Source organism: Salvelinus fontinalis, chromosome 34 (assembly GCF_029448725.1).
Source record: "Salvelinus fontinalis isolate EN_2023a chromosome 34, ASM2944872v1, whole genome shotgun sequence".
Taxonomy (NCBI): domain Eukaryota; kingdom Metazoa; phylum Chordata; class Actinopteri; order Salmoniformes; family Salmonidae; genus Salvelinus; species Salvelinus fontinalis.
In genome coordinates, this window is record NC_074698.1 from 12,842,266 (window position 1) to 12,853,372 (window position 11,107).

Below are 11,107 nucleotides of genomic sequence, written 5' to 3' on the forward strand. Positions count from 1 at the left end.
CATTCCATTAATTCCATTCCAGCCATTACAATGAGCCCGTCCTGCTATTGCTCCACCCACCAGCCTCCACTGAAAGACATATGCATGCACACATACTCATCACCACTGTCACATGTCATGCATGTGCAGGGGCTGCTCCTCCAGTTATCGCTCCCTGCCCTGTTGAGAGCTCAGAGTGAGTAGATACCAGATGAAGTAAATGCGAGGTGTTCTTTTTCCCCCGCCGCCTGATTGCCCTCTTATGGTCTTAGTGGAGTTGAACAATAACAAGAGTATGGGTTCAATATAAGCGCCAATGAATCGCTGACGGATTTCTCCTTTCAAGAGTTCATTATCCCTCAATGTCTCATTGATCCATCATTCTTATTTCATTCAATGACTGCTTTAAACTACATGTACTCTCTAAGGGTTCCAAAAGGGTTCTTTGGCTGTCCTCATAGGAGAACCCTTTTTGGTTCCATGTAGAACACTTTTGGGTTCCATGTAGAACCCTTTGTAGAAAGGGTCCTACTTGTAACCCAAAAGGGTTCTCCCTGGAACCAAAACGGTTCTACCTGGAACCAAAAAAGGTTCTCCTATGGGGACAGCCGAAGAACCCTTTTAGGTTCTAGATAGCTCCTTTTTTTCTAAGAGTGTATGGTTAACCATGTTAAGAAAGAGGACTTTTCCAGGACATACTACTTTGCATGTGTTTCTGAAGGCCAAAGGAGGAGGGGGAAAAAAGAGGACAATATGGAAAAACCCACACTGGACAGGCACACAGAGCTATTGATGGAAAAGAGTGTAGCCTCGTTTAGTGAGGGTAGGCATGGAGGGGAGTGAAGGAGGGAAGAGGAGGGGAGGAGGAGAGGATCTGTATTTACTTCTAGCTGAGTGTTCCCAGCCACCACCCTCCAACCAGCACACGTTTCCAAGGTGATATGTTATCTGGCCGTGGCCGGCTGACAGACATTAGGCCTGTTCCTTGCCTGCTGCTGCAGTTGTTTGCTCCACAAACCATAATCTTCCCCAGGGAGCTAAAAATAACACTAGCATGGACCCACTGTGCAGCCCACCACACGTACACACACATCCTACAATTCCCATGTCATGTCCGTCCCCCACCCCTCCAACTGCACTAACGGAGCGGATGGCTTTCCCTTGAGAAACACGTTCAGGGAGGGGGGAGACAAGTGAACGTGTGATTGGGGTGGGGAGGGGGGAAACCAGGTGAGAGATGCATGATCTAAGTGTGTTTTGTTGAACTCTTCCCTGACGTTATAATAGGACATATTTTTGCGATATTTATTCATGTAACATTTGTAAATCCATTACAAACCTATTAATATTTTCTAGCCAGCTAAGGGACTGCTACTGGTGTGAGATTGCAACTCAAGGAGGCCATTAACTGTGGCTGATCTCTGCTATGCAACATGTAACTGTGAAGATGTTAACTCAGTCAAGAGCCTCTTGTTTATGTCTACACAAATACGTCCGTGATTAACAAGGCAATTGTCTTAATTGCGCCATGTTGATTACCAGAGTGCTTTAACCAGGCTTAATAAACAGAGTTAAAACAGAGGTTAAACCGGGCACTCCATCACCAATAATATCCTTGCCATAGACCACATCACCAACATCACTGCCCTGCACACCAATGTACCATCTGTCCCAGTGGACAGTGCTGATAAACTAGAGAAAAACACACAGTTGTCCAAATATTGAATGTTCAGCCAATGGTTGTCTGCTTTGTATGGAGATCAGGCCTCTGAGCTGTGGCTGTTTGGGACTGTGAGTTATGACCAAACCAGGTCTATTAGTTAATGATTACAGACAACCCCAACACATTCATCACAAATGTGAGGATGCATGATGCATTAGAGAGGAAACCTGTGCAGGTCACCATGCGTTCATTACATTGTGTGGTGTTGCTGTTGTTCACCACGTTATAAAAAGAGGATAATGGTCTACTGGAGACTTTTAGCACCAGGGAATCACAAGGCTCAGACTTTTGCGGAAATAATGCATTGATGTCAATGGGAGATTTTTGGATTCCTCCCTGAGTTTCTGGACTCTGTCTTTCATCAGTTGGAGAGGCTTACCTTTGAGGAAGTTCCAAAGGGTAGTCAAATACTGGGGGTCTCACTGTCACGACTTCCGCCGAAGTCGGTCCCTCTCCTTGTTCGGACGGTGTTTGGCTGTCGACGTCACCGACCTTCTAGCCATCACTGATCCATTTTTCATTTTCCATTGGTTTTGTCTTGTCTTCCTTCACACCTGGTTCCAATCCCATCAATTACATGTTGTGTATTTTACCCTCTGTTTAACCTCATGTCCTTGTCGGAGATTGTTTGATTGTCTGTTTGTGCTAGTTATGTATTGGTGCGCAACGGGTTTTGTACCCATTTTTATTATTTTTGTATATTTTGGTTTTGGAGTTTTTTGTGAGCACTTATTTAACAACTCCATTTATACCAAGTTCGTTCTCCTGCGCCTGACTTCCCTGCCACCAACACGTACCCATTACACTCACACCATGCATAGGCCTATATTTAATTTCATTTATGGTTTATTTTAATAGGGACGGGTACAAGCACATTGAAATACTGAATAAACAATCATCTGATGTGCTGCGTCAGATAGATTAGCGTATTAAAATAACATCACTGTGTTTACACAATACAATTTAGCCATAAAGTTGAGGTTTTGTTTATAAAGTCATCTGGTCTGTTCAACATTTATACATCTGTTATAGAAGTTGTTGTTGAAAGAGAAACTAGACTAATTAAGGACTACAGGATCAAATGAAGTGTTGTACTATACTATCAGGAACCTCAACTTATAGGCAACTTTCCATCTATTGCCCTTGAGAATAGACAGATGAAGTTATAGTATGTGACACCCATGTTGCTATCGATGTCTCACCAGGCAGTCTGCCAAGAGAATCCAAATGATAAACAGTCTTGTTATGACAGTAAGGTTCTTTATAGAAACTTCCAACATACTTTCCCAAGTCTGTTCAGACTCCTTACAGTATGCCCTGAACCAAGAGACCCTGACATTGAGTAGTTTTTGCTAGATTTTCTTGTTGCCATAAAGAAAAACATTTCCCATGGTTGAAGATACCTAATAGTTGTGCATGGGTCTTTCATTATGAAATGAAAATCAAACTCAAGTGTACTCAGGTAAATAGCTAAATATGTGTGGTTTTATCTGGCCAGCATTTGATCTAATGTTGTATGTTATCTTTCTATGTGGGCTATAGGCTATCCTGTGTATATTCCTCTATTCAAGTCTTCTTACTGCGTAGTCTAAGTCTAGTAATCTTGGTGCAGTCTTTTCAACTCCAAGGGAGTGACTCCCAGAATGAAGGTGCCTCTGGAGAGACTGACAACCAGTCTTTGGTCTACCACTGAGATCAGTGTGTGGGGGTTCTTACCAGTAACCGGAGCAGTCTACTGGTCATGACTCATGACCGTTATATGGTTAGTGGAGCAGGAAGGTCACATGGCGAGGACGTTGGGGTGACCAGCACTAGGCAGCTGAGAGTTTGAAACCAGTGACACAGATGCAGTTATCTCCTCTTTATTTAGGGGGGGGTTGCTGTGTCAGGAGTCAAGTTAGGAATTTGACAAATGAAGTTCCTTCGCTTTCTACTGAGTGTTTGGTTTTTACTCATTTGTCTTGTTTTAACCAAGCTAGCCTGCAGGCATTAATTAGAATGGAGGACAAACCAACGTTTCCTTAGTGTCTGACTGAAATCATGCGAACCCAGATGTGGTAATCTCCATAGGAACGTTTTCTCTGACACCACTAACTCCAGTGTTGATTCAATGTATCCATTCCCCTCACAGTTCTAACACTTTAACATCTGGTCTGTAACTGAATGTCTACACAGTCTGAGTGGAATTTATTGAAAGTGGAAGGTCAAATTCAAACAGATGTTTTGCAACACAAGTGGGAGTAGACATGTGTGCGTGTGTGTGTGTGTGTGTGTGTGTGTGTGTGTGTGTGTGTGTGTGTGTGTGTGTGTGTGTGTGTGTGTGTGTGTGTGTGTGTGTTGAGCAGCCTACACAGGTCTAAGAGGCACTTAGCACCGGAGCAGAAATCCATCACTCCAGAATGTGGACAAAGTTCAGCGAAAGAGGCCTCTTCGCTGCATGGACATTCCTTCAAAAATTTACGATGGCCAGGGAGAGGAGGTCATTTTCAGGTCACCTTTTGTAAGGATTGGAGGCGGCGCCAAGATATGTTACAAAATCTGTGGGTTATCCAACGGGGGAAATTACAGACTCGCAATGGCCATAAAAAAATGCCAAAATCTTGTGCAACAAACCCCACAGAAATGCATGTTTACAGGAAATAAATTGCAGTGCTGTTTAAATTTGTTAAGTTCATTCTTATCCAGGCTGTATCACAACCGGCCGTGATTGTCCCATAGGGTGGTGCACAGTTGGCCCAGCGTCGTCCGGGTTTGGCCGGTGTAGGCCATCATTGTAAATAAGAATTTGTTCTTAACTGACTTGCCTAGTTAAATAAAGGTTAAAAAAAGTTATCAATGTATTAAAATGCATTACAACAAGAACTTCCGTTCCCATTGTCACGTTCCTGACCTGTTTTCTCTTGTTTTATATGTCTTTATTGGTCAGGGCGTGAGTGTTGGGTGGGCAGTCTATGTTTTCTATTTCTATGTGGGGTTTTGTGTTCGGCCTGGTATGATTCTCAATTAGAGACAGGTGTGTATCGTTTGTCTCTGATTGAGAGTCATACTAAGGCAGCCAGGGTTTCACTGGTGTTTTGTGGGTGTTTGTTTCCTGTGGTAGCGTTTGGGCCACACAGGACTGTTGCAGGTTAGTCACGTTTGTTGTTTTGTTAATTTGTAGTGTTTGTTGGTTTGCCATTAAAATCATGAATACCTCCTACTCGGCATCTTGGTCCGATCCATGCTCCTCCTCGTCTGAGGAGGAGAACTACATTGACAACCTTTACACCCATGAAGTGAGGAGGGGTGGGGAGTTCATTCACCCACTTTGATCTGGTCTCTGCAGACACCATGGGGAGTAGAAAGACTGAAAAAACAGGAAACAACTGAGATCCAGCCCATTTGAAACAAATATTCATATTTTTATTTGGAGAGACAACTAGACAGATTCTTTCTTATGTGTAAGGTAAAAACATAAACAAAACAATCAACGGAGAGTTTCGGCTTCCTCCTCATACAGAGAGTGGTCAGACGAAAGTGAATTGAAAAGCCTCAGTGCAGTGATAAAGTATTCAAATGAGCAGATATAAACCTATACTGTATTGAGTTGAATATATACAGTGAGTGTACCATTTAGAGGGTTAATGGGCAAGACAAAAGATTTAAGTGCTGTTGAACAGGGTAGGATAGCAGGTGCCAGGCACACTGGCCTGAGTGTGTCAAGAACGGCAACACCGCTGGATGCTTCCACTCTCAACACTTTCCTGTGTGTATCAAGAATGGTCCACCACCCAAAGGCATCCAGCCAACTTGAAACAACTGTGGGAAGCATTGGAGTCAATTTGGGCCAGCATTCCTGTGGAACACTTTTGACAACTTGTAGAGTCCATGCTAAGTTAGAAATCCAATGTTGTTTCTTAGTTATTTCAAATGTTGTCTTGGGCAAGATTCACATTTTCACAAGTGTTTAAGTGTTTAGCGCAGAGCACACGCAGGATTGGGACTGGGGACTTTTTTTCACTCTTCAAACTTTATGGTCCCTTCAAACCCACTGTAGGTGAAGGGTTCAATGACTGGGCTGCATGCGTCTTCAGCCAAGCAGGCCATCTTGTTATTTTCACAGTTTCCCTCTGACCCTGGACTGATGTACACCCCGTCTGGAGAGTGAATAGACGGGTCCTCATCAAAGTAATTATGTGGTCTCAGGATCACTCCGCCTCCATTTCCAACGGTAACTGTGTTGGGGATGTCCTCAGCATGAGGAATGTGGAGGAAGCCGGTGGTTACCCAGGCAACCAGGTCCTAGACGAAAAAGCACTAATTCGGTGACTACCAAACCTTCATTTATCAATGACCTGAAAATGTGCAAATCTCAAGAGAGGGGTAAAATATATGTAAGAACAATGGCCATAAGATCAATAACATACCTGGTTCTCAATGCTCTCGTCATCCTCAATGTACTTGCTGAAGTCCACTGCTGGTGTCCACATGTTGTTCTGACTGTACAGGCTACTGCTGGTCTGCTCTGAGTCTTTGTGCTTAGTGATGGCCACTTTATACCTGTCAAATAAAATAGCAAAAGTTGGTCAAACTGCTTTGCCTTTGGTCTACCTGTAACCTATGTTTTGGGAATTAGGACAGGAGGAGAGAGGAGGGAGCCTCACCTTGCCCAAGACATGGACTTTTCCTCTGGCTCCGTCTCTGGAAGGCTGTCACCGGTGAAGCTGACCACCTGGAGGCGGTAGGAACGCTGGTGGCCCCAGCGGTTGGTGCGGTTGCTGGCGATGTGAAGGTAGCGTGGCGTCTTGGTGTCGTAGCGGAGAGCAGCCTCCTTCTCAGTCTTTAGCTGTGCCTCCACCAGCTGAGGAACCATGGCATAGCGCTCCGGCATCCAGGGTAAAGACACATTCATAAACTTCATGTCCTTGGTCTGGAATACATTCTCAACCCCTGTGGTACAGAAACCCAATTCAAAATTCTAATTATTGGATCATGTTATAATCCTATCATTGAAATGAAAGATTGCAGAGACATGTCCAGCACCAATGTAACCAACTGGGGTTAAAACCAGGTCTTCAGTGGCCACAAGACATTTAAAACATTTACAACTGTGCTTGACCTTTCACCGGTTCATACTAGGCCAAATGCATTGTTCACACTTACCCAACACGTCCAGGTCAACTTTGAAGTTGATGAAATGAGTGTGGATGTTCCCAATAGTATTTTCTGCCACCTGGTGTCCGTATTTGAGATTGCCATCAACATTGAAAGATGACGATATGTATCCAGTGGCATGCACTTTGGTCTCAACAGAGCCGCTCTGGTAAAAAATGAAGTCCCACAAGTAGTCATAGTTACCTATGGCCGTAATGGTCCTAAAAACTAAGGCACTGTTAACCATGCCTCCATAACTATTGCTGAAAAAGTCCGAGAAGTGTCTTCTGAGAGGACGGCCTGTATTGTGCTCAAAAAGGCAAATTGAATTCCTGAATCTATGAGGTGCACTGACGTCAATGTATCGGAAAGTGTCGATGTAGGTTGCCGCGTACGGACAATCCACGCCTCGAACGAGCTCGTGCGCAAAGCGCCCTATTCCGATACTAGAGTCCAAAAACTTAGTCAGAATCATGCCGGGTGTGATGGAACCATACACTGACATTGCCTCTTGAACACTAACCTCATAAGCTATCCTTTCCCCCTTGAAACGAACGTCAAAAACTCTCATACCGGTGAGGGAACTCAGACCAAACGCAAAACTCCATTCGAGATACATAACATGATTATTCTTGACACTGAAGCGTTTACCTTGCGCGTAAAACTGCTGAGGGCTTAAACCGGTGGGTTTAATTTTAGGTTTGAGTGATGCATAGTTCTGGACAGGTTTATACACAATTTTAGTCACTGTCCCGGCATCATATTGTTTTATAAGATCCTCCACACTGTCAAAGTACTGTCCGTTATAAAGTAATCTCTTCACACTCCAAAGAGACGCGTTGGTGCTTTCGTGGTTGATTAAAACTTCCAAACCTACAGGGTGGATGTACATCCCACTCAAATCACGAAAGAAAGATATCCATGTCTGTCTCTCTCCTGATTTGACACCCCGAGGCATGCCTTCGAAACAATTCAGGGTTTTCTCTTTACTGACATCAAAACTTTCTTTCACAATTTTACCAAGTTTTGTAAATACCTCTTCATTAATAAACTTGAAAATAAGTGCATATTCACCAATGGTGACCGTACGCGCATTGATGGGCAACTCTTCTTTATACCTCTCAACGGTGACATCGCGGTGATAAGTCGGGTTGGGGAGAGGTCCCACCACATATTCTTTAATGTGCCCAAGGGTGCCATAGAAAACCACCGCAGTCGCCTCTCTCATCGGCTTGGGCTTATTGTTATCTAGGTAGCCAAGCGCATCGGCTTTCCTTGGCAACAAAACATCAATTAAGAAGAGAAAATTCCCTGAAGGCTTTGTAAGCGCATTGACAGAAATATCCAAGTCTTTCTGATTACTCATATAGTCGCGGACTTGGAGATATTCCTCGGCGGACAGGTCAGCAAACACCGCGCTGCGTTCATTGTGTTTGCCCTTGAAAACATGATGCGGCTTCGAGGAGCATTTGGGCAGCCTACCTGAGTAAAGACATACAATGACAATATTCGCTATTACTGAGATCAAGCCAAGGAGTATCAATATCCATTTAACTAACGAAGTCATTCTCAAAACCACCATCTAAACACCATGGGGTGTTCTGGATAGAGGAGGCGATTGCGAGCATGAAATAAGATTAGGCGCGCAAGTGAATTTCGGATGAGCTACACCCGTCCGTCCCTCGTCCCACCCCCATGCAGCACCCTCCAGAAATCCAAAATTCTCCCATACGTTGAATAAAGTTATGCAATTGCCGGGATTTAATCCAATAGTTTTGGGATAAAGGCCAACATTCCTCCTGCGTAAAGTGTATTTTACGCACATACTGTGGAAAGGGTTGTGCGTTCCTGTCAAATAAATACTTGTTCAAGGGACTTCGTTATGTTGATATATTTTTTTAAATATATTTTTATTTGTACATGTAGGCCTAGATTAAATTAAATGTGTAACTATTTTTACACAAAATGTGGTTTGCAAGAGCATCGTCTTCTTGAAGTTGAAATACACTATAATGGTTATTTTAGTTGGGAAGCCTCTATAAACCAGGCATCACGCGCAGACAAAACAACTGATGGTGTTGCTTTTGTTGTTTTTCACTAACCTGGGTCTCACTGCAGTCGAAGTGGAAAAAACGCCGTCTTGATTTGTCTGTTGTCGCCCGCAGTGTTTCCTGAACCCTAGTGGGGATAGTTTTCCGTTTCGGAACGCAGCCAACATTCTCTTCCCAACATTTGATGTAAGTGGAAAGCCACAAGTCTTGGCAGCCTTCCGAAAGTCCTGTTTGAAGTAGGTTTATAGTGTATAGCGCCCCTCACTTTTTCTTTCTGAGGCAACCCGTAAAAGGAGTTCTCATATTCTAACCAACACAGCTATAACTCTTAGTTGCGACATCCATTTTTGGATATAGGCTATACATGAATGATATAGCCTATACCCATTGATTCTTGAAGAATAAGCTAAGTTATAAATGCCTCATGAGCTAGTTCAACTGTCGTAGACCTACCCCATCAGAACCCAAAATATAAGCTTGTTTTACACCAATGTTTGTAAACAATGTAGGCCTAGATGAAATGTAAACGAACAATGTATACCCTCAAAACATGGCTAGCAGAGACAATTTTGTATTAGCAACTGATAATAATGAGCTTATATGGTATTAATAGTTAAGGGACATCACCCTGTGCTGTGTGAACCATAGTAGGGGAGAAAAAGGGCAAACACCATCTTGAGAACTGAGTGTGTTACTTGCAAATTACTGTAAGCGTATACTCCAGGTTGCAATCCTTATTTAAAAAAACTAACCTCTGATCAAATAAGTTTCCTGTGGTCTCTTGTACGAACAAAGGGCAGAAATCCCTTACAACTGTTTGCATCTGAGTGATTGAAGCAGGGAGAACAGGGCATGGCTGGGGTCCCTGATGATCATCTTGGCCTTCCTGCGACACCTGGTGTTGTCCTGTAGGGCAGGCAGTGTGCACTCCTTTTACACCTTTTGCACATATCACCCTCTGAAGCGCCTTACGGTCTGTGGCGGTAGAGTTGCTGTAAGTGATGCAGCACGACAGTATGCTCTCGATGATGCACACTGTGGAGGGCCCTTCGGTACAGGCCAAATTTCTTCTGCATCCTGAGGTTGAAGAGTCACTGTCGTGCCTTCTTCACGTGTCCGTGTGGTTAAACCATTTCAGCTTCTCTGAAATGTGTACTCCAAGGAATTTTAAGTTATTGACTGTCTCCAAAGGCGGCCCCGTTGATGAGAATGGGGGCGTGTCCAGCCTGGTTCATCCTGATGTACACAATCAGCTCCTTTGTTTTTCTAACATTGAGGGAGAGGTTGTTTACCTGGCACCACCCCGTCAAAGTGCCTTCCTCCTACCTGTAAATTGTCTCGTCGTTGTTGGTAATCAGGCCTACTACTGTCGTGTTGTCAGCAAACTTGATGATGGAGTTGGAACTGTGTGAGGCCACGCAGTCGTGTGTATACAGGGACTACAGAAGGGGACTGAGGACGCACCCCTGTGGGGCCCCTGTGTTGAGAATCAGTGTCGATGAGGTAATGTTGCCTACCTTCACCACCTGGGGATGTCCCGTCAGGAGGCCAAGGACCCAGTTGCATAGGGAGGAGTTCAGACCCAGGGCCGTGAGCTTTGTAATGAGCTTATAGGGCACTATGGTATTGAAGACCGAGCTGTAGTCGATGAACAGCATCCTCACATATGCATTCCTTTTGTCCAGGTGGCTAAGGGCAGTGTGCAGTGCAATGGTGATTGCGTCGTCCGTGGATCAGTCAGGGCGGTAGGCGAATTGGAGAGAGTCGAGTGTGTCAGGGAGGGAGGAGGTGATATGGTCTTTGACTAGCCTCTTTAAGTACTTCATGATAACAGAAGTGAGTGCTACTGGTCGATAGTGATTCAGTTCAGTTACTTTCCCTTTCTTGGGCACAGGGATGATAGTGGACATCTTGAAGCAGGTGGGTATAGCGGCCTGACCTAGGGAGAGAAAATGTCAGAGAAGACAACAGCTAGCCGGCAGCCTTGTGAGGGTTAACACATATGTCCTCAGTGGAGACTGGGTGTGTAGCCCACGTTGTCATCTGGGCTCTCCTCGGCAGCTTAGGGTCATTGTGCTCGAATCATGAGAAAAAAGTGTTTAGCTGGTTAGTGGGGCGTTGGTGACCGCGATATGGATGGCTTTCTTTTTTATGCTTCAATGAAGGAATCTAGCTTTAATTTCAGGATGAACTGGTATATTTGGATACATTTTATTCCCCA

The 11,107-nt window shown here is 44.3% G+C and overlaps 1 protein-coding gene across 1 annotated transcript; it reads right to left on the reverse strand.

Moving 5' to 3' along the window:
* Positions 1-5,082: 5,082 nt before the first annotated feature.
* LOC129833149 (membrane primary amine oxidase-like) lies at positions 5,083-8,495 on the reverse strand. The gene is made up of 4 exons (XM_055897482.1): positions 6,845-8,495; positions 6,346-6,631; positions 6,109-6,241; positions 5,083-5,983 (listed from the first exon to the last, which is right to left on the reverse strand). The coding sequence occupies exons 1-4, from the start codon at positions 8,415-8,417 to the stop codon at positions 5,699-5,701; spliced, it is 2,277 nt and encodes a 758-aa protein (XP_055753457.1). The 5' UTR covers positions 8,418-8,495; the 3' UTR covers positions 5,083-5,698.
* Between the last annotated feature and the right edge of the window lie 2,612 nt (positions 8,496-11,107).